Source organism: Penicillium cinerascens (assembly GCF_028974065.1).
Source record: "Penicillium cinerascens strain IBT 15544 chromosome Unknown contig_9_segment0_segment0, whole genome shotgun sequence".
Lineage (NCBI taxonomy): Eukaryota > Fungi > Ascomycota > Eurotiomycetes > Eurotiales > Aspergillaceae > Penicillium > Penicillium cinerascens.
In genome coordinates this window covers 1,742,788-1,767,360 of record NW_026695296.1, presented here as the reverse complement: position 1 = coordinate 1,767,360, position 24,573 = coordinate 1,742,788, and the positions used below count along the sequence as shown (strand labels likewise).

Below are 24,573 nucleotides of genomic sequence, written 5' to 3'. Positions count from 1 at the left end.
AACGACATCAATCTATTCACAAGGCTACGCACTTGCGCTGACAACCTTGGTGAACCCAGCAGTAACCGTTTTCGTGATATCCTCGTTCTTATGAGGCAGCAAGGACAGAGCGTAGGCGACGTCGTTCCACTGCCGCTCGGTCTCGCAGCGAGGGAGACGAGCAGCCAGCTTGTCGGCCAGTTGGCGAGCATGTTTCTCCTGTGGATACAGCATAAGTACAAAAAAAAAACATAGAACGGGGAGCGAAGAGTTGACTTACCTTCTCGACGAAACCGATCAGGAATTTGACAATACGCCGCAGCGATGCTTCCTGCAGGTTTCGCTCCGCACTCAGCAGACTGAACATGTCGACGAAATGATTGTACACGGCATTATCCTTGGTAGCCAGTTCGGTGAAGAACATGCGCGCCAGATCGGCAATCTTCTTGTCGTCGTCTTCCAAGCATTTGGCCATCTCACCAAGCTGACCCTTGACCTTGACCTGACCGGCCAGAATAAGGAAAGTCAGAGTCATGAGACAGGTGCGCTTGACGGAAGCATCGTCGTCATTGAGGCGACGGTATAGGAAGTCGGTGTTTTCGTCAATGAGGTGGTTGAAGCAGACGGCCATATCACCGAGTGCGATGACGGCATTACTGCGCACGATTGGATCCTCAGATCGCTCCATGATGGTGATCAGAAGGGGCAGGTTCTTCTCACAGTATTCGGCAGACACGCACATAAGCTTGGCCATGCACAGCGTCGCTGCCGCCTGCAGGTCACGATCCGGATAAACATTATTATTGGCCAAGATCTCAGTGACCAGCGGACCAAACTTTGCGAGGAGCGAGTTCTCTCCATAAAGAAGCTCACGTTCCCGGATATGAGCCATGGCATCTTGGAAATCATCCTCGGTGGTACCACCGATAAGATCCAACTCATCGTCCTCGGCGTTTCCCCCGTCTTTCTGGGCAGTAGCCTCTGCGGTCTTGTTCTTCTCCTGCTCCGCCTTGCGACGCTTGAAATCAAGTTCACACAGCTCAAGATGCACAATCTGCTTGATCGCAATGTGACCAACAACGTAAAGGAGTTGAGAAAGGGCTGCCGACGAAGGCTTGGGTTTTGATCCCTGTCCATCCGTTGATGCAGTGCCAGGCCGCTGGTCCTCACCATCGGCAGAGGCATGCGAGGAAGAAGGACGTTGCAGTTGCGGTTGAAAGACAAATCGAGTCTTACGTCGTAGGATGTCAGAGCAGAGGACATCGGGATGCTTGGACAGGGTGTAGATGGCGCTGATTGCTTGTTCCGCCACACCGTACCACTCCTTGCTTTCGGACACAATTTCAATCATGGCAGCAAGTTTGATTAAAACCGAGTGATCATTGGCGAGCTTAGGAATGCCGATGTCCTTGGATTTGGCCTGGCGTCCAGGAACCATGCGCCGCAAGGCAATACAAGTGTACTTTGCGAGGACGAGGTCAGACCGGCCAAGGCCACCGAGACCAATGCGCAACATAGCCTCGATCTCCTTGACAACTACCTCGGGATCCGCCAAGGCAAGCATACCGAGAACGATGATCGCACCACGGCGCTGGGTTTTTGAGATTTCCTTTTTTTGAACCGCGTAGACCTGCCACAGCTTGGCGATCACCGCCTCTGATATATGCCCTGATTTCATCATGGTGCTCAATAATTGCTCGAGGCAAGTGAGCTCCGCAGGGGTCGATCCAAAGGTCAAACTGATCATGTTGCGAGCAATATAGATTGCGGCATCGTTCGGGCTGAACGAGTCCGGCGCATCAAAGAAAAGACCCTTGTAACAATCAATCAAGTGGCTCTGGACACCCTTACCTTCGTCGCTATTGCCTTTGGTCCAAATCAGACGAAGCATGCGACGAATACCACTGCGAGCCGTTTCTACCTTGTAGGCATCGAGCACCACGAAGAAATCCATGGCCTCGATCACCTCGCTCTTGTTTCGAGAGGAGAGCAACTGGGAGACAACGATGGATCCCGAGTGCAGGACTTCAATGAAACGCAGAGCCTCGTTGTAGTATTTTCTGGTCAGCTGCAGTCGAGTCAACAGCTCAGATGTCGCAGCCTGCTCGGCCGCCTTCTGCATGGCAACGGTTTTTTCCTCTTCCGTCATTCGAGGCGCCTTAGAGGGAGAGTCGTCTGGCATTTGAGTTGCTTCATCCAATAATTCACTGTCAACCTGGGTCATATCTCCATCAAACCCAGGTGTCTCAGGAGGCCGTAGAGCGTTCAGTTCACTGTCAACGCCATCCAATCTCTCGGTCCATTCCTTGTACGAAAGCTGCCCACCGTGCATGACGCTGAATGGATGTGTGGCAACCAACTTGGACAGCAATTTAATGGCATTGCGTCGTACATTGCTGCTCTTGTCTTCCAAGCTCCGAGCTGCCAATTCAGCGGCGGCTTGTCGTCTCTTGGGAAACTTCTGTTCCAAATCGCAGATTCGCATGAGAACTTGGATGGCGCGGCAACGACAGTAAGGGTTGATATCGAGGAAACGCTCTTCCAATACATCGAAAAAGGCGTTGATCTGAGTCTTGTAATTTTCACTGCGTTCTTCCTGTCGACTCAAATCGGAGATGAGGTTTCCGCAGACCTCGATCACGGCGCATCGAAGCGTATAAGCCTTGTGAGATCGTCAGTTCCAAGTTCCAGCAATTTTAAAGTAGGCGGAACGACAGTTACCTCGCTATCAAGTTGTTTAGCCAGAAGGGTCATTTGTTTGATGATCAATCTCGGCGCAAGCTCGGACAACTTTATGATGAAAGCAGAGACGGATTTCGGTCCGCGCGTGTCATTCGAGTTGAATTCCTTATTTCCAAGTTCCCTAGTCTATGTTAGTCAAAAGAGTTGGCTTTTCGGGTGGTTCTGGTTTGGTACTTGAGAATCTCATCCGAAAGCTGAGGATAGTCATATTGTTCTGCCAGTATATGAAGGAATTCGGCCATTGGTTCTGACAAGTGCTCGAAATAGGTCAAACTTTGTACAATTGAGGTTTGTGCACCTATCGCATGGGTCAGTTCTAGCCACACAAGCCTTTGGAAAGGGTACGCGACACATACCGAATGCATGACCATGATGCTTGACCGCAATACACAACACCTTGAAGGCGTGCATACGGATGGCCATGCTCTTCACTCGCTGTTCGCTCTCCAGGATCAGGTAGATGGTGCGCGTGAACAGAGTAATAAATGTGTCGCGATCCGAAGTAGTCAGAAAGATGCGCCCAAGTTTCAATTTCATCACCTTGCACATGGTCTCCATGGAGATCTGGATCTGGGATGTCCAATCCCAATGACCGTCCTTGGCCGACTTCTTGGATTTGGGTCCTCCTCGTCGTGCAGGCGCCGACTCCGCGGGTTTCTCTGCCGCCTTGACCTCTACTGCGGACAGAGCCCACTGGAGAAGAAATCCGTACATCTCCAGGAGTTGTTTGTGGTGCTGAATGGCATCTTGTTCGTCGGATTCGAGGTCGCCATGAATGATATCTGCCTCCACAGATAATCCGGATACGATCAGGTCGAGAATTTTGCTGAGGGATTTCGTGGGGAGGAAGCTCGGAAATCTGCAAGGGTTCCAAAGGTCAGAGTCGATTCCAGGCGGGCAAAAGCCTCCGTGAGGGATCTGGGAGGGGACAGGGGCGCACTTCAACAGCAACTGTAGGGAATCAAAAAGCGACGATTTCATCAATCCCTCTGGGTTCTCTGCCACCGCATCCACAATCGGGTTCAAAACATTGTCAATAAGCGCCGGCAACAGCGATTCGGGGTCGGTTTCGCAATCGAGAAGCTCCGGATCAGCATCGGGGGTCGGAATAGAGACGGGATCGCTCAAGTAGTACTTGAGCGACTCGTTGATGTCGAACTGTATTCTGTCCTCCATGGCGGGCGTGGGAAGACGAAGATGAAGAGGGGAGAAGCGGGTGTGTTGATAAGCCGCTGTTTGGCTTTTGCCCTTTTGGGGGATTTCTTAGGTAACCGCGCGTAAATTACGCCGCCCGCCACTCTCCGCCCGCACCCCTCGCGGGTCTGTATTGTCACGGCCCTGTAAGCTCGTGTTGCGCTTCGGAGGAAAACAACGGAGCTCTTTGCGCATGGGACCTGCTCTTCCTCCACCCCTGCACCTTCATTCCATGCCAGTCTGAGTCCGGCATTTCTAGTACGCTTTGGCTCCATCACCACTGAGCCCGTGAAGAGCCCATTGCCATCATGTCGGCCTTTCGAGGCGCTCCGTCCGGCGTCTTCGAGCTTCAACAAAGCAGTTCCTTTCGAGGTCCACAGCCGGCTAAACACGAATACTCGTTGGAGCGGGATAATGCAGGAGCTTCTGTGGACGAGATTCCTCAAGGAGAGAGTAACTACGAGGAAGAAGAGGTGGATGAATCCGTGCGGGAGGACATGAACAAATTGGAAGATACCTTTCCGGGCATCTCGGACAGATTCCGGCTGGTCAACCGGATTGGCGAAGGTATTGCTGACTTCTTTTGCTGTGAAGAGACCTTAAGATCAGACTGGCTGACATTTGCTTCTACCAAGGGACGTTCTCCACCGTTTACAAGGCGGAAGATCTACTCTATGATCACTATCACAACGATTGGGACATTTTCGAACAGGCGCAACAACAAGAAGCATGGGCAAGCCCCCCCTCAAAACGAAGACGAGTCGACGGTGAACCGGGCAGGCGCAAGCAAGGCCGATTTGTGGCACTGAAGAAGATCTATGTCACGAGTAGCCCAATTCGGATTCAGAACGAGTTGGAGTTGCTCCATGACCTCCGCGGCTGTAAATCCGTGTGTCCTTTAATCACTGCATTCCGATTTCAGGACCAGGTCGTTGCTGTCTTGCCCTACTTCCCACATACCGACTTTCGCATCCAGTATCGCACATTTATGGTGGCAGACATGCGCCATTATCTGCGATCATTACTGGTGGCATTGCATTCCGTCCATGAACACGAGATATTGCACCGAGATATTAAACCAACGTACGTGAGGCAGAACACCCAATGGGTTGGCTTGTAAGCTCACATATGTCTCACAGGAATTTCCTCTACAACCCTGACCTGAAAGAAGGCGTGCTCGTCGACTTTGGACTTGCAGAGGTAGGTTTTGCTACCTATTCGGTTGCAATTATTTGTATACTAATGCTGTTTCTTCGGTTTATACAGCGTCAAGGTTCTGAGTACACGAGCCAGTGTCTTTGCACCCATCAAACTTACGTCCGCCGTAGCCGGATCCTCTCCAGCTACTATTCGAAGAACCCTCCATCTGGAGGACTATCAGCAGGTTATCCCAAAAATGACTCTCGCCCGTCTAGGCGAGCGAATCGGGCTGGGACTCGAGGCTTTCGAGCACCAGAGGTCCTGTTCAAATGTACATCACAGACCACGAAGATTGACATGTGGTCAGTCGGCGTGATACTTCTGACTTTGCTTGGGCGTCGGTTTCCCTTCTTCAACTCGGCAGACGATATCGACGCCATGATCGAGATGTCGAGCATCTTTGGCACACGACGCATGAAAACTGCTGCAGCCATGCACGGGCAGATCTTCGAAACCAACATCCCCACCATTGGAGAGAAGGGCTATAGCTGGGAGAAGCTGGTGAAGTGGTCAAGCTGTGTCGAGGACTTGACTGAGAGCGAGCAACAGGCGACGCGTCTTCTATCTGGCCTGATGGAGCTAGACCCGTCGAAGCGTCTCAGTGCTGAGGAGGCTTTGCAACACGAGTTCTTTACCAGCCCAATACATCACGATGTGGAATGGGGCGGCCATCCGGAGGAGAGTGCTGATTCGGGCGATGACGAAGAGGGCGGAGAGGATGAAGCAGATGAGGTCGCGATGCTATGAGACCCAAGATTTGTACGATATATGCAGTTCTGAAACTACATGGTACCTTTAACAATGACTTAATTTTCTGTGTGTCCTGTAATCAGGCAGGGTCTGCATGCATTTGTCCACTTTATTCCAATTGCGTTGAGAAAGAGAAGGACTTCCAGTCCGTGCGCGGTATACCGAGTCGTTCAGACTCCCGATCTATCAAAATGCCCGCTAAGCTGCTTCTCCAAAATCGTAGTGGCCAGTTTCTGATGCATGCTTGGTGGCCCCCTTCTCGCCCGTGAAGGTGCCACCGCAGGTGTTGCATCGTACCAAGAACCCGGAGGTATCGGTATAGTAATGCTTACTTTGCAGGACTTGACACAACTCTTTGGCCTTCTCCAGAACAACTGGGTCGACGGCCTCAAAGATCTTGGTATCGCCTTGCGTAAACGGGTCGGCGTGAGTATATGGTGGATCCGACGGGGAGAGCGCGAGGACGTCGTAATGGATCCCCGAGTATACCACAATGCATCGCGTTGGAGCACCCTCATTGAACTGGAACATGTGGAGGGTTTGTACATCAATAGAGCAGATTTCGATGTTGAAGTACTCGCTCAAGATCTTCAATTCGATTGCGCCACCCCATGAATCCTCGTTTTGGATCCATTGGCAATAGTCGTCAGGGCTTTTGCCAAGAACGACCGCAGTGTACTCTGAAGGATTCGACTGAATGGCACCTGCAACAATGGACCGCAACTCTACCATGGTATCCATCTCGCCCATGACCGCGGCGCCCACCGCGCGGAAAAGACACGAATTGTCGTCGGGCATGACACGGAGCACAAAGGTACCTCCATGCTCAGGTGAAGCAATCTCTGGCGGATCGTCGGAGGTAGTTTCTGTGGGTTTCAACACGGAAGATGGCTGTGAAGGCTGCTGGAGGGCAGGGCCAGGTTGGCTAAGGGTGGGCTCGTTCGGCTGGGCAGCACTCTCTCGCGCAGCAACGATAAGCTGTTCCCCGTTCAGGTTGACACCAATATCAGACACTTTCTGGTCTGGTTGGAAACGGTCGAGATCTAAAGGCTTGAGGTCGGGGTATCCGTATTTGACATCGTAGGAGGTGAGACCAGTCTTCTCCGCAATCTGTCCTTGAAGGTCGCTGATGCTGGCGGAGTCGTCCAGCGTCACGGTGGATTGACCCGCGGGTCCACGTACTCGCATCCGCATAGTCGTCCTGACTGTATGTATTGCAATGCTCCTTTGTACACGAGTTTCGGACAAAAGCGACGAAAGTCGAGCTGTGGCACAGGTGGTCCCACCCTGATAGTGAGGGACCTATGACGAACTTTGGGACTCGGTGTGGGGTAGACGCGGTGCACCAAGAGAAAAGTTGCGCTTGCGCAATCGAAGATCGAAGGAGCTTCAAAGCTTCATGTAGACACGGGATGCCAACTTTGGACCAGAAATACCCCAAATCAAAGGTGCTGGAGCGAGGGGAATGCGATGGTTGTCATGCGGAGATCCGCATGGAAGTCCCCGCAGCGTCCGCGCATTACCCCCGTGGTATGAGCCAAGTCGTCGAAGCAAAGCAGACGGTCCATCTTTGATATTCATGGATTTCAATCGGAAATGGAGGTTGTCAACGCCCGTTACGGTCCATGATTCGATGTGAATTCCTCGCGACCGGCCTTGTTGGCCTGCGTAACGAGGCCAAAGTTGACAATACGCCTGTAACGAGGGCGTACATATACCGCTGACTCAGCGCGGCGCAAAACATTCCCAGTCTTGTCTCCCTACGACGCAACCATCGAGCTCTCCAACACCTCTCATCCCAACCTCCTTTGTACACGCGTGGCTGCGCGGATCGTGCACGCAATGTCGGAGCGAAATCAGTCGCAACAGCCCGAAGAGCCGGTCACGTCCATCGAGGATGACGGCGCCATTAATAACGAGCAATGGAAGGCCATGATGGATGTCACCATGGCCATCTACGATTTTCGCGAACCAGAGTAAGTCTTGCTCGCGCACACAGAACTGCAATATGAATTCTCACAACGTTGTTTTACAGTGGCCATGATCCGTCACGACTGTTCCACCGCAGTGTCAACAAGCGCATCGTTCCCGACTACTACGATATCATCAAGGACCCAATGGCGCTCAGTATCTTGAAGCAAAGGATCAACAAGCGCGAGTATAAGCAGTTCTCGGATTTTGTGCGCGACTGCGCATTGGTACGCGAATTCGCGCGACTCTCTTCATTCGCCAAGGCTGACGGTTCCCGCTTTCTAGATCCCTCACAATGCGCAGACCTACAATCGACCCAAATCCCAAGCCTACGAGGATGCGATTGTGATCAAGGTATGCTGGTAGCCGGCTGCCTGTGGCTTTTGGCTCACGCCTCAGAACATGACTGACCATCTCAACTCTCAATAGGGCGTTTTCCACGAGGAATTGAAGAAACTTGCCGATAAGGGCGTAATTAGTGCTGAAGAGGCCGAATTTCCGGACCTAGGAGAGATTCCAGAGGCCGATCCTTTGCCTGATGACGATGAGGAAGAAGAGGAAGAAGAGGAAGCGGAAGGGGAAGTTGAAGGGGAAGAGGACGATGAAGAGGATTCTGAAGACGATGGCCGACGGAGAAAGAAGCCAGGCCCAAAACCAGGCTCTAAGCGTGGAATCAAAGACCCCCAGAAGCAGGAGCCCGACCTCCGGAAGAAGCGCGGACGACCTCCGCGCGTGGACACCCCTATGGAAACCCGCATCAAGACCATCCTGAAAGGAATCCGCAAATTCAAGGGCCCTGGCGGTCATCCGAAAATCGTTCATTTCGAGAGGCTTCCCGACAAAGCCACCTACCCGGACTATTACATGGAGATCAAGGAGCCGATTGCCATCGACATCATTAAGCGCAAGTCGAAGCGCAAGAAGTACAACTCGGTGGATCATTTCATGCGGGATCTAGACCTCATGTTCGACAATGCCAAGGCATATAACCAGTCCGAAAGTCAAATCTACAGAGATGCCGTCGACCTGCAGAATGAGGCTCGAAAGCTGGCCGAACAGGAAAAGAAAAAACCCGATAGCGAGTACCTGATGGAAGACGGCCGTTTCCCCCTGCCGGATGGTATATTGCACCGAGGCGAGCTGTGGAAAGTTGGAGATTGGGTCCACATTCAAAATCCCAACGATGTTTCGAAGCCTATCGTCGCGCAGATCTACCGAACCTGGCAGGATGCAGAGGGCGAGAAGTGGATCAACGCATGCTGGTATTATCGCCCTGAACAGACTGTGCATCACTTTGAGAAGCACTTTTACCCCAACGAAGTAGTGAAGACGGGTCAATACCGAGATCATCGGATTGATGAGATTGTCGATCGCTGCTTTGTTATGTTTTTCACTCGCTACAGCCGAGGGCGCCCCAGAGACCTTGCACCGGATAAGGACATCTACGTCTGTGAGGCGCGCTACAATGAGGAGAAACACAAGCTCAACAAGATCAAGACATGGGCTAGCTGCTTGCCGGATGAAGTGCGCGAGAAGGACTATGAGATGGACCTTTTCGATGTGCCTCGAAAGATCAAGAAGGTACCCAGCCCCATCAAGCATCTCCTCAAGGAAGATGCGAAGGAGACAGATGATCTTCCGCGGCCGACGTGGGGAGCAGATAATGCGCCGCCGGTTGTGGGTGCTGTTCACCGTCGCCCGAGAGATGAAAATGAATCTCCGCCGCCAGAGCCCACCCCGTCTCCGCCTCCTCCATCTCTGCCCCCGCCTCCCATGGCATCCGCTACATCCCGTCCATCCATGAGCCAAAACATGTCCAGTGCCGGCATGGCCGGCCCGGGTAATGTTGGACCTGTACAACTCCAAGCCGCATCCACGACTCCAATGAACCAGACATCACCGGTGCCTGTTCCTTCGGCCGCTTATCAGACTCAGATGAACCCGCAGATGTATCAACCCAACCAGCGACGCACGAGCAGCTTTGTGCCACAGAGCCCGGTCGGAGCTTACCAGGCCTCGCCTGCGGCGCACCCGTATTCGGCAGCACAGCCTTCGCCGTCTCCGTACGGACCCTACTCCACCAACCGTCCCCAAACCGCGGCGGCTCCAGTCTACAACCCCAATGCGCCGCGCCCAGTTGAGGTTTTCCATCTTGTGGACGCAGCCAATGCTGCCATTCCCGAGGACATCCGAAAACAATTCCACTGCGACGAGAGAGGTCATGTTCTCTTCTTTTCTGCGCCGCCGTTGGACATTATCCCACCGTCCCAGCCGAAGCTGGGACACTCCCTCAAGTATTTGGCCGCGAAAGAGGAGCGCCAGAAGAACGTGGCAGAGAGAAAACGCAAGCTGGCCGAAGATCAGAAGCAACGGGATGAAGAAGCGAAGCGTCGACGAGCTGATGAAGAGACAGCGCTCGCGGCCCGTGTCGAGGCTCTTGTCCCGAAGGCGATCGAATCCATGCTCCAACAAGTCTCCTCTGGCACGGACGAACTGTACAAAGGATTTTATCAAGGCGAGGCAGACAGTGCCCGAGCCGCCGACATCAAAGCTCGCGAAAGCAGGATCCGGGTCGATCGCCTGGCTCGCCAGCAGACCGCGCAGATCCAAGCTCAGTCTACAAATGAGGGATTTGTGAACCTAAAGGGTACCGCCATGTATCTAGATGACAACTAAAGGTGACCGACGCTGACGAGGTTGTCTGTTTTCATTTTCATCTTGGCTGCGCAATTCATTTTACCCTGGTCGAGGCGTCTTGATTTCTTGGTTCTGGATAGAGGGGCGTTGGACGTGTATAACTAGGCGGACTATAATGCAATGGTGTTTTCCTAGCTTCAGAATATCTGCTATCGAGTCGCTACGGTAACTGTCAAATGTGTAGTTGAAATCGTGAACTGTTTATTTGCACATTTCCCATTTGTACATGCAGAGACACGGAAAAAGAAACCGGGCAAAAAACACCAAAACCAAAGGGTCGTGGACTCATGAGATAGAGCACGAAATAACGAGATGGGACAGCCTTGAGATCCCTTCCACGTAAGATCACAAAGAAGGCAAAAGGAAGAAGATTAATACAGGAGACGATCTGTCTCGTAAGGGGGAACTCCCCGGTGTTGAAACAATGCGATGGGTTTAGATGATCCAGAAACAACCCCTCGAATGTAAGATCTCAAGAAGATGAACGCGACAAAGTCAGTCTATAAAGAGTGGAGTCGAAGGGATTCTCTTGTATGCCTCATTTCCACTTAAACCTCAACCTCACGGCGAAAAGTAGTGGGCCAGAAGGTCGGGTGCACTTTTTTGGATTTCCTTTCTTCTGTTTTGTTATGTATGCTCCGTTATGCCGTTGTGCCCAGATAAAACTCCAAATGACCTTTTTTTCGCTCTTGATATGAACATGTCCAAAAGCTGGACACCGCTTGGCCCGTGTCGTCGTGATCGTAGAAGAAGCCGATTAGGAATCGTTGGCGCTCTCCTTGGTCTCGGAGTTCCAAGAAGAACTGTTGCGCTTGTTGCCTTCTTCCTCCTCCATAGAGAAGACAAGGTCGCTCTGTTCCTCCTCCTCAATCTTGCTCGTGGTAACTGATGAGGCGGTTCGCTCGAGGCGGCTGCCGGGGCCTGCGGATGAGTGACGGGCCAATCCGGGGTGAAGAGACATGCCACTAAGCTGCTCAGAGATCATCGACATGGAAGACTGTCTTCCAGGGCTAGAAACGAACGGCGAGCCATCATGTCGGCTGCCGATAGGACCCAAGCTAGGACTGCCAATAGGATTCAAGGAAGATTCACGGAGAGGGGAACCAATATGAGGGAATGAGGATCCAACGCCATCATCATCCTTCTTCTGACGTTGCTTGGCAAACAATGCTCCAAATCGGGAGGGACTAGATGCCAAAGGGGAACCGGTCTTCGAAAAGCTGCTGCTCATACCAAGACCGCTGATATCGCGGTGGTTGGAGCCGATATCATGGTCCGTTCGAGACAGCCGGCGAAGCTTCTCCTGGGGTGTGAGAACATCGTCATGCAGATTCATAGGCAGGTAGTCTTCTTCCATGGGGAAATTCTCGTCCCAGTCATCGAGTGCGGTAGGGCGAGGAACGCTAGCAGACAGCATACGAGGCTTGACGGGACGGGAGGAGTGGAGGAACCGGGGTCCGATCGAGTCTTCGGGTGCCGGAGGTGATGATCCGACAATGGACTGTTTGCGCAGGTCGGAGGCATAGCCAATATCGCGCAGGTTTCGGAATGCGGACTCCGCTGGGCCCGGTCTCTGAGCCGGCGATGATAGTTCCATCCCAAATTTCGAGGGCACCGAGGCAGCTACTGGACCATAACGGGCAGCGTGAGAGATACCCTGGCTGTCAAAGGATGCCGGAAGCGGCGCATCAAGGGCCGTCAGATGGTGGTGGTTGGGCGACATCGGGAACCGCACATCCTCCACGGGAGATCCATACTTCGAACCGGCATCGGAGGCCAGGCCCGCATCAATTGTCGGAATGGGGTCGTAGGGGGGCTGCTGCTGACCATGGAAGACCGAATCGTCCTGCGAAGGGACTTGCGAGGTGTATCGGGGTTCATGGCCGTTCATGCGCTGCTGCGAGAGAACCGAGTTTGTCAAGGCGGAATCTTGGTTGACGTAGGCCTGCGGATTAACTCGGCCACCCAAGTTCAGATGGCTACCGCCCATTCCCATACCACCACCACCACCACCAGTGGGACGGTTCACTCGGCGCCCGTCCGGTAGAATGTGGGCTAGTGCGCATTTTGCGCCGAACTTGCAGTTTCCCTAAAACGAACCAAAGGGGTGTCTCATCAGCACCGGTTCGCCGTGGATCAAGATCCTAAGGCCCAATAAGACCTTCGGTCACTTCCTACCTTCGAAAAGTATTTGCAGGGTGTATAATCGACTGCTGAATCAGTCGAGTGCAGGAATGGACAAGCGGGGCCGGCCTGGCAGGCACCCTGGCGGAAGAATTTGCAGGGAACATGTTTGGTGTCTGCGGAATGGCCGGAGTGAGATGATTAGCATTTTATTAAGAGGAGGAAATAAGGACGACATCGGGGCCGGCGAGGAAACGTACTCTTGTTGCTAGGGTTCGGCGGGCTGCGAGCCATGTCGAGGCTGGAGGGGTTGCGGGAGTGGCCATTCTGAAGCTCAGAAGCCACCGAAGGAGGCGCACGACCTCTCATTTCGGATCGATTGGGACGAGAAGAAGGGCGAGAGGCCGACAGCATCGCCGAGAGAGATGGTGGAGTCACCGGAGGGGTTTATCGGAGAGAGGGGAAGACGTAGACGGCGGGCGGTGTACCCGAAATCTATGGAAGAACAGTAGCGTGACTTTATGATTTGGTGCAGATGACGGGGAAATCTTGGGTTTCAAAGTCCTAAGACTGATCATCGTCACAAGGCTGATGCTCCGTTCACCTGTTCATCTGATGCCTTTCGCCGCCTTCCAGGTTGCCTCCATTCCGGGTGCTCGGCTGCATATCTAGGAGTAAGTGTCTGCTCTCCCAAACCTTTGCGCACTTCCATAATATGTACCAGGGCCATAGCTTTCTCAACGATCTTACTTTATACCCAAGCTCCATGCACCTGTGGATTTTACGGACCGGGCAATTACCATGGATGTCGAGAATGGCATTACTCTGCTGGTCATAGTTTTGTACCGAGATATATATTTGCCATGGATTCCGATGACATCCGTACGTTTCCCGGGGCTATCTTGGCCATGTCTACTAGACCTGTAGCCATCTTATCAACCCTTGCAGAGATATCCGAGTGTAGCGACATTTATGGGATGCAGTGCTAGTTAAGAAAAAGTTAAGACTATAAAGTATCCATACATCTCTCGGAGAATAGTGAAATGCGCGAAGTCTGAGTGCTAGTATCGATGCCCTATCCCTCACACCCCGAATACTCCATGATACTAACTCGAGCGATCGCCAGAGGGACTGAGTTCCGCTCAGACTCGCGAATCACGCCGAATGATGTGACTGGGTGGAGACCGGAGATCACGAATGTACATACTGTAGCGTCGATACCCGACCGTTTCTCATTGGAGCGTTCCTTCAAGCCCCAGAGACTCCTGGTAGCGCCGTTAGCGGGCTCTGATGCATTTGCGTTAGAGAACCGGGCTTACCCATAACTCCGGCGAGCTCGTATTGTCGGGCAAAACCTCCGTGCATCGCCCCCACAAATCACGACAGATACGACGGCGGATGGCGGCTTGTCGCTGCCACTGTCGCCTCTCTTCTTCAAGCTTGGACCGTTCTTCCAGGGAAATCTGGACGGTGTCGCTATCATGAAGAAATCCTAAACGAGCTTGGATTTCCTCCTTTTCTTCTTCGAGCCGTTCAATGTCCCGTCGAAGGGCAGAAAGTCGAGGCTTGGCCTCGAGAGCTGCCAAGGAAGCCCGGGCTTTTTTCTCGTCTCCTTTGGTGGAAGAAAGCTGGCCTTGAAGCTGTTCAATTTCATGGCGGAGTGCGGTGAGCGTTTCTGGAGTTGCGTCCTGCGATGGACCCTGCAAAGCGTGGTAGACTACTTGCTTCCCTAGAAGTAGCCTCAATTTCAGTAGATGTCCCAGATATCGGGACGCAAATGGGGATTGACCTGCCACTCGTTCCTTAATCTTATCGTTCTGGTGCAATTCTCGCAGGAGCTTTACAGCTTGCGCTGCAAAGATACTTCAGGACCATGCTGGATCGAGAGAGGAGTTGATTACACTCACCTTTGGTAACCCTGTTGTGTAGATTTGCGGACACTTCTATGGCCTTTTCAAAAAGATCGTCAGCAAGTTTCGTGATGGCTTGAGGCCGGGGACAGCTAGAGGACATACTGAATAGGGACGACTGGACGATCCGAAAAGTCAACATTGCTCCAGCTCTCAAGAAGACGGGAGGAAACACACTTTTGTTCACCTGGGAGCCGCCCGATTGAATGAGCATTCCGATCGCCGGTCAAAGGAAACAATCTCAAGATACTCACGAAGATAGTCGAGGATCATTGTCGTGCCTAGTCGCCGTCAGTCCTCATCCCGCCATCACCGCCGTTTCTACTACAAACTTACCCTCAGCACAAGTTGAGGCGTCACTCTTTGCCTTGCGGGGACCCATACTGGCCTTGGGTCTCGGCCGTTGAGAAGGAGAAGATGAGGAGGGCCTTACAGCAGAGATGGAAGAAGTGGGCCGAGACGAGAACGAAGATGAGAGTTACTTGAAATGGAACGCTTAGAAGACCAGATGACATAACAACTACGCAGAATGCGATTGCAACGTGCTTCATAACGACGCCTCATATCTAGAAAAACCAAATAGCCCACCATATGTCCAAAGGCCCCCGGTAGCCATAAAATCCGGAGCGTAAATGCAACTATGTGGAAACAAGAAGCCGAGGCGGCGTCCACGAAATTGCCTCCCGGAAGGCGAAGGTGAAAGTTTTGATTTTGAACCCCGGGATTAAGAAAGTATAGAAAATGCAAAGTGGAAGCGCCAATAAAAATCCATGGACATCCAACAAGGCGTTCGGGGTATCACATCACGATCTATCAGTTCGGTTAGTTCGTCATTGGACAGTACGACAATTCAGGGATACGTACGCAATCGCTATCGTTTTTGGCGCTTGGAACCCCCATTTCTTCGAAGGTCTTGGGACCCTTGCCCGGCAGTTGGCCACTTGGCTTGGATGGCTGGGAGGGTTGAGAGTATTTCGAGGAGGTCGTGGATGGTGGTCCGGAATGCGGCTGGGGGGTGGAGGAAGCCGAGCCCCTAGATGGCTGGCGAGACTCTGTGCGTGGAGGAAAGTTGGCAGATGAAGGAGAACCCAGTGGCCGGGGAGATGGCAAAGATCCTCCGTGGGCAGAGACAGGGGTTCGTGCGGGCCTTCGGTCTGGAGGAGGGACCGCGTCGAGCCGTGTTGGACGTTGTCGGTCACCCGGTCGTGGAGCCGGCGCAGAGAAACCGACGTCCACTCGGGGTGTCCCGTTGGGGCTGGTCGGCCCTGCAGGCGCACCGAGCGGTGTACCTGCACCCGAGCTAGGCTGGCGATAGTTCATCGGCGGTTGACCATAGGTCGGAGTCCGAGGGCCAGGCGGGCCTTGAGGGCCACCGTAACCCGGAGGACCATTCTGACGAAGGTTCGGATTGACACCAAATGCCGAGCTTGGTCGAGGATCGGGCATCTGGTAACTTGGCTGTCCCGGTGGACGAGGACGAGAAGAACCAGGACGATCGGGATATGGGGCAGCGGACGAGGGTTGGTCGTTCAGAGTCATCCGCGAAGGATCAGGCATCTGTATGTTTTCCGGTGTGGACTCCAAAGAACCGCCACGCTGATGAGCGACATAACGGGTCGACTTGATGCGAGAAATCGCAACCTTCTCATGGTCCCTTCGGGACAGAGTCTTAGAACGCGAGATACTGTCGATTCGACCGGACGCGTCTTTGTTACCGCTGGCGGCGGCTTTGGCGTACCAGCTGCGGGCCTCTTTGATGTCGACCGGGACGAAGATGCCGACTTCATAGAAGTAGCCCAAGGCGAACTCCGCCGTGGGGAGACCGCTCTGAGCTGCGCGCTGGGCATAGGTGAATGCGAGCTCATCATTCTTCTCGAAAACACCCTCGTGTCCACAGAGGAACCATTTACTGATGGCCATCTCGGCTTCGGGCTCACCCTGGCGCGCCGCAAGCGCATTGTAGTGCAGGGACAGCGCGGGATTGAAATCGCAGCCAAGTTGGCAGAGTTCATACGCAGCACCCATCTTCACTTGAGCCTTGGCGAATCCATGGTATGCAGCCTTCTCGATGTTGACGCGGGCCACGTTGAGGTCGAGAGCCAAGAAGGGCTCGGGAACGCTGACTTGGGGAAGCTCCCGAGCGAGGAGCATGCCATATACCTGCATCTCACGTTAGGACTGCGGCCGGCAATTGCACCCAGGGGAAACTTACATAGGCACCCTGCGGCGCATTCTGGTCACAGGATTGCGCCGCGAGCCGGATGTACTCCAAGCCTCTCTGGAAGTCCTGGCGCTGGCCATGTTGTCCAAGAAGGATCATCATTCCCAGGCGCTAAAATGGAAGTCAACAAAGCCAGCTCTCCTAAACTCGGCACGACGGGGAAACATACGTAGTATGAAGCGGAATCCGCCCTGGCGACACCCCGTTCGTAATGTTTGATTGCCTTCTCCGGTTCTCCCGAGCTCTCAAACTGCATTCCAATTCGGTACTCTGCGCGCGCATATCCTTTATCCGCTGCTCTGGAATAGCATCGGAAAGCTTCTTTTCGGTCCACCCGATAGCCAAACTTGCCGAATTCCAACCACATACCCTTGATGAACTCGGCTTTAGGGTGATGCTGCTCGGCCAAGAAGCTGACGATATTCAGCGCATCGGTCTTCAACTGCTGCTCGATCTGCGGTGTGTGAGGGCGCGGAGGCTGCGTCAACGCCAGACGAGCTTCGTTCTGCGCGGCCACTTCGACGAAGGCCAAAGCATCCTGGGCCCAGGACAATTGCATCTCCGGGTCGGTGGTCGACAGAACGCCCATGCGGTGGTGTTCCAGTTTGGCTTCGCGCTGCTCATCGGTAGGAGGGACATTCGGCGGCGGACTCCGCAGGATGGGGAAAGGAGAGAAGTTTGGGTGATCCATACTGTCGTAGGTTGCGGACTGCGCGTAGGCACCGTGATCATAGGCCTGGGCTTGTTGCGGCTGGCTCTGGACGGCGCTAGAGGTTCGCTCGGGGAACTGCTGTTGTTGCGGCGGTTGCTGCTGGCGATACTGCGCTGGAGGCTGCTGGGCGCGGCGAGGGTCGCGGGCGTGATGTTCCATCTGCGCAATGTTGTCCTGCATGTTTTCGGGGACTTCAGGCATCACCCTGCCAGGACGAATCAGTACTCGAACCCTCGGCATCTTGTGGATGTAGAGGAGAAACCGGGGATCGTGACATCTCGTACCTTTGGGGGGAGGGGGAGATGACCTCTGGCATGTAGAAGTCATCCTGGCCCCCTGGATACCAAGTCGCACCCAGCTGTGGCTGACCACGGCCCTGCGGCGGTCTATTCATCCCGGTGCGTAATGGTAATTCAAGTTTAAGGGGGAATACAGCATTCGGCTGGAAATCGAGGGGGAGAAAAAGAGAAGTGCCAAGAGGGGTGAGAGACAGCCCACTTTCTCCAGATGGAGAGCGGATCTAAATAAATCAAATTCCTCGGGCGAATTACAAAGCGTCGTCCCTAGTTATGTAGGACGAGTACGGAGGGCCGGGTTCTACGTAGAAGAGAGGATAGAAGCATACCATATTAAATGCCAAATGTAAAAATAACCGGTACTCAGCCACTGCTCTCAGCATGACTCCGGGGCACGAGTGCACGAGTGCACGATCAAGCGATCAAGACCCGCAAATTATTTCCCCCTGAGGGTTGCACCGGCCCTGGAGCCCTGGCTCGGGTGCCTTACGGGCTGCGCTTCTCCACCTGACGGTTTATTTTTATCCTGGACAAAAAAGACATTGTGATGTGCTGATCTCACGCCATGGACCGCCATGATTTCCATCATCCGTTCACTCCGTATGAGATTCAGCTGCAGTTTATGCGCGCGCTGTACGCTTCTCTTGAAGATGGAAAAGTCGCTGTATTCGAGTCCCCCACTGGTAAACGCGCTAGCCCCTCCTCTCTTGGCCCCGGTCTAACGTCGGTGCAGGTACTGTAAGTGTTTTTCCACCGTCTCCACAGGCAGGTCATAGTCCGGGTGATTCAGGTGAGACGCAATGTCTTGCGGTCATGGGTTGCGATTCGGGTCTACGCGATTGCGCATCGAACTAAGCCACATCTCAGGGCAAATCACTGAGTCTGATCTGTGGCTCTCTCACTTGGCTGCGGGATCACAAACGCAAGGCCTTCCAGGAGTCGCTCGATCAGGCAGCAGGTATGCTCCGTGCTCGTGGATGGCCCCCCTGTGATGTCATTCATTTCTTACTTGTGTTTAGCCGATGATGATGAGCCGGAATGGATGATCGAATATGCCAAACAGGATTTACGGCGTGCCATTGCCGAGAAGAGACAGGAATTTGAGGCCCGACTGGCCAAGATCAAGCAGGAGGAAGATCGTTTAAAGTCGGCCCAGGACAATTCGGAGCGCCCTCGGAAGAAACAGGTACGATCAATTCAATCTTAGATTCCGAGGTCACATACCAACGAACTCGATTCTAGCGATTGGACGAATTATCATCGCGGCCAGATACCGATGCCGACGATGCTCAATTTGTACTTGATGACTATGACAGTGAAACGGATGAACGAAAGACACAGAGTGCGTCAGGAGGGGCAGATGGCCTGTCTGCCAGCACCCTGGCCCTATTAGAACAGTTTCAGGGTCAATTCTCATCCAAAAAGCAGAATGAAGATGAAGACGATGACACGGTCAAGATCTTCTATTGCTCTCGTACCCATTCCCAGCTGAGCCAATTTGCGGGTGAGCTGCGGCGAGTTGCATTCCCGTCCAGCGTACCCAATGACCCCGATGCAGAGGGCCAAGACGACCTCTTGAAGATCGAGGAGCGCACCAAGCACCTTTCCCTGGGGTCCAGGAAAAACCTTTGCATCAACGACAAGGTTCGCGCTCTGGAGAATAGCACCGCTATCAACGAGAGGTGTTTAGATCTGCAGCAACCCGGCGTGCCCGCGGACAGGAAATGCTCCTACCTTCCCTCCAAAGATGACGAGGCGTTGGTTCTCCAATTCCGAGATCATGCTCTGGCCACGGTCAAAGACATTGAGGATATTGGTAAAGTCGGGAAAGAAATTGGGATCTGTCCTTACTACGCATCGCGTTCGGTCATCAAGCACAGCGAGGTCAGTATCAATGACTCTTTGCCGCGATGTATGCAGAGCTAAGCCTGTTTCAACATAGATTGTGACGCTCCCGTACCCACTGCTATTGCAGAAATCTGCCCGTGAAGCCCTCGGTTTGTCCGTCAAGGACCATGTTGTCATCATTGATGAGGCTCACAATCTCATGGATGCAATAGCCGCTATCCACTCCGTGACGGTCTCGTTAAATCAACTGCAGACTGCCGTCTCACAGTTAACGATCTATGCACGTAAATTCAAGAACCGGTTGAAGGGGAAGAATCGGAACTACGTTGCTCAGGTCATCCGACTGGTGAACTCCATTGCCGACTACCTGCGAGGCATTTCCCGGCAAAAGGGGCCTCTAGAAGGTTCAATTCAAGCTTCAGACTTAATGGCTGGTAAAGGAGTTGACCAGATAAACCCTTACAAATTGTCTCGGTATCTCCAGGAGAGTAAGCTGGCCCGCAAAGTAGATGGCTATGTCGAGTCGTCGCAAGATCAGCAGCAAGGACGACCCGAGGAAAAGACAAGCATGCCCGTTCTATTTCACATTCAAAGCTTTCTCTTGCCTTTGATGAATCCATCGGAAGAAGGGAGACTCTTCTATCAAAAGGATCAGGATAACGTTTTGCTGAAATACATGCTCCTCGATCCTACCAATCATTTCCGTGAAATTGTTGAAGATGCCCGAGCTGTAATATTGGCCGGTGGCACGATGTCTCCGGTGAGTCTCATCCGCCTTGGATTTACTGGTACTCACTAATACCTTGACTAGATGTCGGATTACATGAACCATCTGTTCTCATACGTACCAGCAGAACGTCTCGACACGTTCAGCTATGGCCACGTCATTCCAAAAGCCAACCTCGTGGCACAGTCGCTTACTCGAGGGCTCCTGGGATCGGATTTTGACTTTACATATGAGGCACGAGGCTCCGAGAAGATGGTGAGTGCCCTTGAAGCCATCAACGCAGAGCTATCTTGGATCCCACTGTTTTTTTCTTTCTAATCGACGACATAGATCACCGACCTGGGTCGGACAATAGCGACCCTCTGCCAAGTCATCCCAGACGGCGTCGTTGCGTTCTTCCCGAGTTACGACTACCTGAGTCAAGTATTGACTGTTTGGAAGAAACCCATCCAGAATGGCAACGGCCAAACCACTCTCAGCCTGATCGAACGGAAAAAGAAGATTATTTACGAATCGCGCGAAGTAGCAATAACCACCGATGCCTTGCTTCAAGAATACACCGAAGCCGTTGAATCAGGGTCGGGGGCTTTGCTGTTATCCGTGGTTGGAGGAAAGCTCTCGGAGGGCATCAACTTTTCCGACCGACTAGGGCGTGGAGTTTTGATCATCGGTTTGCCTTTTCCGAACATTCGTAGTGCTGTCTGGCAAGCCAAGATCAAATACATCGAGGAGAAGACCCTCAAGCTTAGTTCGGGGACTGATTTGGCGAAGAAGGCAAGCGCTGCGGCAGCTGGGAGAGACTTCTACGAGAATTCCTGCATGCGAGCCGTCAATCAGTGTATTGGGCGCGCAATCCGGCATGTGAATGACTACGCAGCCATCGTGATGATCGACCGGCGATACGACTCGTCGCGCATTCAAGGCAAGTTGCCTGGCTGGATCCGAGGGAGTCTAGTTTCTTCGCCATCTGAGCGTCCTGCACAAACGACGGTACGGCGATTGTCCAAATTCTTTGCAGAGAAAAAATAAGTTATAGTCCCCAGCAAATAAGGAAGCATACCAATACGATCAGTAGTGCTCACTACATCATGGAAAGAAGTAAAAAGCATGGAAACGTAAGGCGGTGGCAGAATGCTTCTACATATACGTATGTAGAAGGCGGTGTAGCACGTGACCAAACCCAGCCCCAAAGCAGGGTTTGACCCTATCACGGGACAAGCGAAGTGCTTAGCGCACACTCCGCCTAGTGCAAGCGTGGATTTCAACATCTGAGTCGGAAGTATCCACGACCCTTCCCCCTTTCAACGCCCAACTCTCAGACCGGTCTTGTCGAGAATACACCGCCGACAAGATGCCTACCCGTTTCTCGAAGACCCGGAAGCAGTGAGTCGCCTCCTCCTGTCCTATCCCCGAAGTTTTGGCCGTGATCTACAAAAAATCGACCTCGCTGGCCATCGCATCCTTCCCAACCGCCCATCGCTAACATGAATCTCTCACAGCCGCGGCCACGTGTCCGCCGGTTACGGTCGTGTCGGCAAGCACCGCAAGAGCCCCGGTGGTCGTGGTATGGCCGGTGGTCAGCACCACCACCGTACCAACATCGACAAGTACCACCCTGGTTACTTCGGTAAGGTCGGTATGCGCTACTTCCACAAGACCCAGCAGCAGTTCTGGAAGCCCACCATCAACCTCGACAAGGTACGTTTCGAACGAATCCGCCCACCTGAAAAAGTCGGAAGCACGGGAAGCACAATTTGTGTGCCAGGACATTCGACGACAGTGAACCGTGCACCGGCTTTAGACCGAATCAGGAGGGCTGAACGGATACAATTGTAATGGATAGTGTGACTGATTGGAATTTTTCTTTGGTATAGCTCTGGTCCCTTGTCCCCGCCGAGAAGCGTGATGCCTACCTGAACGGCTCCAAGACCGACACCGCCCCCGTCATCGACCTCCTGCCCCTCGGCTACTCCAAGGTCCTCGGCAAGGGCCGTCTGCCCCAGATCCCCGTTGTCGTCCGCGCCCGTTACTTCAGCCGTGATGCCGAGCAGAAGATCAAGGAGGCCGGTGGTGTTGTTGAGCTTGTCGCATAAGCGTTAAATTCGGTGTTTTATTGGAGAAGACGGATGAATCGGGGCAATCGCAGTCTTGACTGCGTTCGGTCTTGTGGAGGATTCTAAGTCTTTCCGCCCGTGAGGAGGACGATCGGAACTCAAAAGCTGACCGCCACGAGCCGAAATGGTTGGTTCTGGCGTTCGAAAAGAATAAGGGTTTGTGTGTATGCAATCTGCATCGCATGGCCTCCGAATGCCCTTACGATTTCACATTGTGTTAAACAAATACCACAAGGAGGATTTTTCAAAAAGTTTCCCTGTTGAACACGCAACGTATATGGTGGAGATTGTGAACGATTAATATCCGTAACGGTTGCTCTCCATACGGCTCTGATGGTGGTACTATACCACTCATCAGTACCTGTTTTGAAGCCATACCTATGGATGTAAAATTTGTACAAGTAGTCTCATTGATGTGCCTATTTACAGCTGGCCCTCGTGATCGTAGTCTACATCATCGCGCCGGTCAGATCTTGGATTCCCGCACTGATCCCCTTCGCCCTTGGTTGTCTACGCTGGCTAGCGTCTCACTGATGAAACGGACGGCCTCGTCAACCATCTTGGCCGTGACTTCATGCCCCGCACTCTGGTCGATGATATCCTCAAATGTAACCGCACCATCACCAAACCAGCCATTGGACGAGATGGCCTTCTTGAACCAGGCCAGGAAAGCCTCACCCCGGTGATACGGCACAAGTTTGTCCACTCCACCAGACAAATTCAGAATTCGCTTGCCCGCCAGGCACCGGGTCAAAAGTGGCCGGAGCTCCTGCTGTTCCTTGGGCGTTGGGTCGGGCAACGTGTCTGCACGCATTGGACGGGACGAGCCAGTATCAACATGACTGAGGAAGAGGCTAGCCGGATCGTACTGCTTCACAATATCCACAAAAGAAGCTGGAAAGGCCTCCGAACCTAGGATTTCGGACCCAGGCGGGTTGCTCTTCGTCCACGATGGCAACTTTGACAGCCGAGCACGGTCTACCATGAGATTAAGATAATCCGGGCATCCAATGATGACGACACCGGCGCTGATGCGAGGCTCGTGCAGCAGACAGCTCCATGCAGCATGACCGCCCAGGGAAACACCCAGAACGAGGTTCTCCGAGATCTTATGCTCATCATTTGGGAAGACGAATGAGGCTAGATAATCCATCAACAGCGATGTGTCCCGTGCAGTACCCTCTAAATTGTTTGTCAGCTCGAGGTATTTTATCTGCAGTGGTTTATCCAGCACTTACGGAAGATAGAGAACATGTCCTGAGCATGGCGAGGATTTCCCTGCCTCCACGCCTCGTTAGCCAGCGGGTCGACCATTCTGGTGCCATGGTTCCGCTGGTCAAAAGAGACAGCAATCAAACCCTTGGCAGATGGGTTGCTCTGGTTTCTGCCGTTCCAGTCGTTGATAGCGGACGAAGCAATGCCGGTCATGCGTTCCTGCGTCGCCAGTCGAGGATGGAGTAGCCACAGACATGCGACGTCTGTCGCCTGGGGCTGAAGCTGCTCGAGTCCGAAGACAGTCACTGAAATTCCGGCAATAGCGTAGACCTTCTGAGACACGGCAACCGGCTTGGGACGACCCGATGAGTCGAAAGTCTTCAATGGGTCGGTCATTATGACTGCGGGGTACCTGTAGAGATGTAGAAACAATAGAATTGAAGCGGGATTGAAATGGGAAAGAGAGATAAAAGATAGAGTCACTTCTATGTTCCGAGGACTCTATAAACCAGAATGACGGGGAACAATAGCAATTGTAAAGGCGACTCGGGTACAACGCGAGCGTGCCGAGGGCCCCGTTGCTGGTGCAGGCCGAAGTCCCGGAACCCCACTGGAGCTCACATAATGTACCAAATCCTGGGACTAGCTATTTAGGCTATAATAATGGCACCTGTCTACATAAGGGTTTGCTATCTTACACTATCATTTCTATATCTCGCTACATATCAGCTTAAACGTAGCTGATATGTGAGGTCTTCAACAATGCCTGTCTCACGTGATCAATGCCTGAGGCTACAGATCCGTCTTCCCGAAAGGGGAAAAAGGAAACCAACCTTGGGAAGGGACTCGATCCACGATGATTATCATTGGTGA

General features: G+C 53.0%; 10 protein-coding genes across 10 annotated transcripts; 4 read left to right on the top strand and 6 right to left on the bottom strand.

Annotated features, from left to right (window-relative positions):
* Positions 1-24: 24 nt before the first annotated feature.
* On the bottom strand, positions 25-3,897 carry N7498_007510 (condensin subunit YCS4; the record flags this gene model as incomplete). Its single annotated transcript, XM_058454572.1, has 6 exons — positions 25-198; positions 260-2,641; positions 2,701-2,842; positions 2,896-3,019; positions 3,078-3,580; positions 3,662-3,897. The coding sequence occupies 6 exons, from the start codon at positions 3,895-3,897 to the stop codon at positions 25-27; spliced, it is 3,561 nt and encodes a 1,186-aa protein (XP_058306821.1).
* A 326-nt stretch (positions 3,898-4,223) lies between these two features.
* N7498_007509 (serine/threonine protein kinase CDC7) lies at positions 4,224-5,862 on the top strand (the record flags this gene model as incomplete). Its single annotated transcript, XM_058454571.1, has 4 exons — positions 4,224-4,482; positions 4,551-4,998; positions 5,055-5,115; positions 5,182-5,862. 4 exons carry the CDS (start codon positions 4,224-4,226, stop codon positions 5,860-5,862), a joined length of 1,449 nt encoding a protein of 482 aa, XP_058306820.1.
* Positions 5,863-6,063: 201 nt separating this feature from the next.
* Positions 6,064-7,059, bottom strand: N7498_007508 (ubiquitin-specific protease OTU1; the record flags this gene model as incomplete). Its single annotated transcript, XM_058454570.1, has 1 exon — positions 6,064-7,059. The coding sequence occupies one exon, from the start codon at positions 7,057-7,059 to the stop codon at positions 6,064-6,066; it is 996 nt and encodes a 331-aa protein (XP_058306819.1).
* Positions 7,060-7,649: 590 nt separating this feature from the next.
* On the top strand, positions 7,650-10,512 carry N7498_007507 (putative RSC complex subunit (RSC1); the record flags this gene model as incomplete). The annotated part of the gene is made up of 4 exons (XM_058454569.1): positions 7,650-7,841; positions 7,901-8,063; positions 8,122-8,190; positions 8,266-10,512. The coding sequence occupies exons 1-4, from the start codon at positions 7,708-7,710 to the stop codon at positions 10,510-10,512; spliced, it is 2,613 nt and encodes an 870-aa protein (XP_058306818.1). The 5' UTR covers positions 7,650-7,707.
* A 778-nt stretch (positions 10,513-11,290) lies between these two features.
* On the bottom strand, positions 11,291-13,118 carry N7498_007506 (putative spindle poison sensitivity protein Scp3; the record flags this gene model as incomplete). Its single annotated transcript, XM_058454568.1, has 3 exons — positions 12,918-13,118; positions 12,712-12,833; positions 11,291-12,622 (listed from the first exon to the last, which is right to left on the bottom strand). The coding sequence occupies exons 1-3, from the start codon at positions 13,069-13,071 to the stop codon at positions 11,291-11,293; spliced, it is 1,608 nt and encodes a 535-aa protein (XP_058306817.1). The 5' UTR covers positions 13,072-13,118.
* A 771-nt stretch (positions 13,119-13,889) lies between these two features.
* On the bottom strand, positions 13,890-14,670 carry N7498_007505 (uncharacterized protein; the record flags this gene model as incomplete). The annotated part of the gene is made up of 3 exons (XM_058454567.1): positions 13,890-13,922; positions 13,977-14,509; positions 14,565-14,670. The coding sequence occupies 3 exons, from the start codon at positions 14,668-14,670 to the stop codon at positions 13,890-13,892; spliced, it is 672 nt and encodes a 223-aa protein (XP_058306816.1).
* A 695-nt stretch (positions 14,671-15,365) lies between these two features.
* On the bottom strand, positions 15,366-17,894 carry N7498_007504 (uncharacterized protein; the record flags this gene model as incomplete). The annotated part of the gene is made up of 5 exons (XM_058454566.1): positions 15,366-15,377; positions 15,432-16,727; positions 16,780-16,899; positions 16,958-17,705; positions 17,785-17,894. The coding sequence occupies 5 exons, from the start codon at positions 17,892-17,894 to the stop codon at positions 15,366-15,368; spliced, it is 2,286 nt and encodes a 761-aa protein (XP_058306815.1).
* A 467-nt stretch (positions 17,895-18,361) lies between these two features.
* On the top strand, positions 18,362-21,400 carry chl1 (DNA helicase; the record flags this gene model as incomplete). Its single annotated transcript, XM_058454565.1, has 7 exons — positions 18,362-18,529; positions 18,664-18,754; positions 18,816-18,982; positions 19,039-19,680; positions 19,739-20,404; positions 20,456-20,626; positions 20,702-21,400. 7 exons carry the CDS (start codon positions 18,362-18,364, stop codon positions 21,398-21,400), a joined length of 2,604 nt encoding a protein of 867 aa, XP_058306814.1.
* A 322-nt stretch (positions 21,401-21,722) lies between these two features.
* On the top strand, positions 21,723-22,464 carry N7498_007502 (60S ribosomal protein uL15; the record flags this gene model as incomplete). Its single annotated transcript, XM_058454564.1, has 3 exons — positions 21,723-21,754; positions 21,871-22,069; positions 22,246-22,464. 3 exons carry the CDS (start codon positions 21,723-21,725, stop codon positions 22,462-22,464), a joined length of 450 nt encoding a protein of 149 aa, XP_058306813.1.
* A 487-nt stretch (positions 22,465-22,951) lies between these two features.
* N7498_007501 (uncharacterized protein) lies at positions 22,952-24,096 on the bottom strand (the record flags this gene model as incomplete). Its single annotated transcript, XM_058454563.1, has 2 exons — positions 22,952-23,667; positions 23,724-24,096. 2 exons carry the CDS (start codon positions 24,094-24,096, stop codon positions 22,952-22,954), a joined length of 1,089 nt encoding a protein of 362 aa, XP_058306812.1.
* Positions 24,097-24,573: the final 477 nt, after the last annotated feature.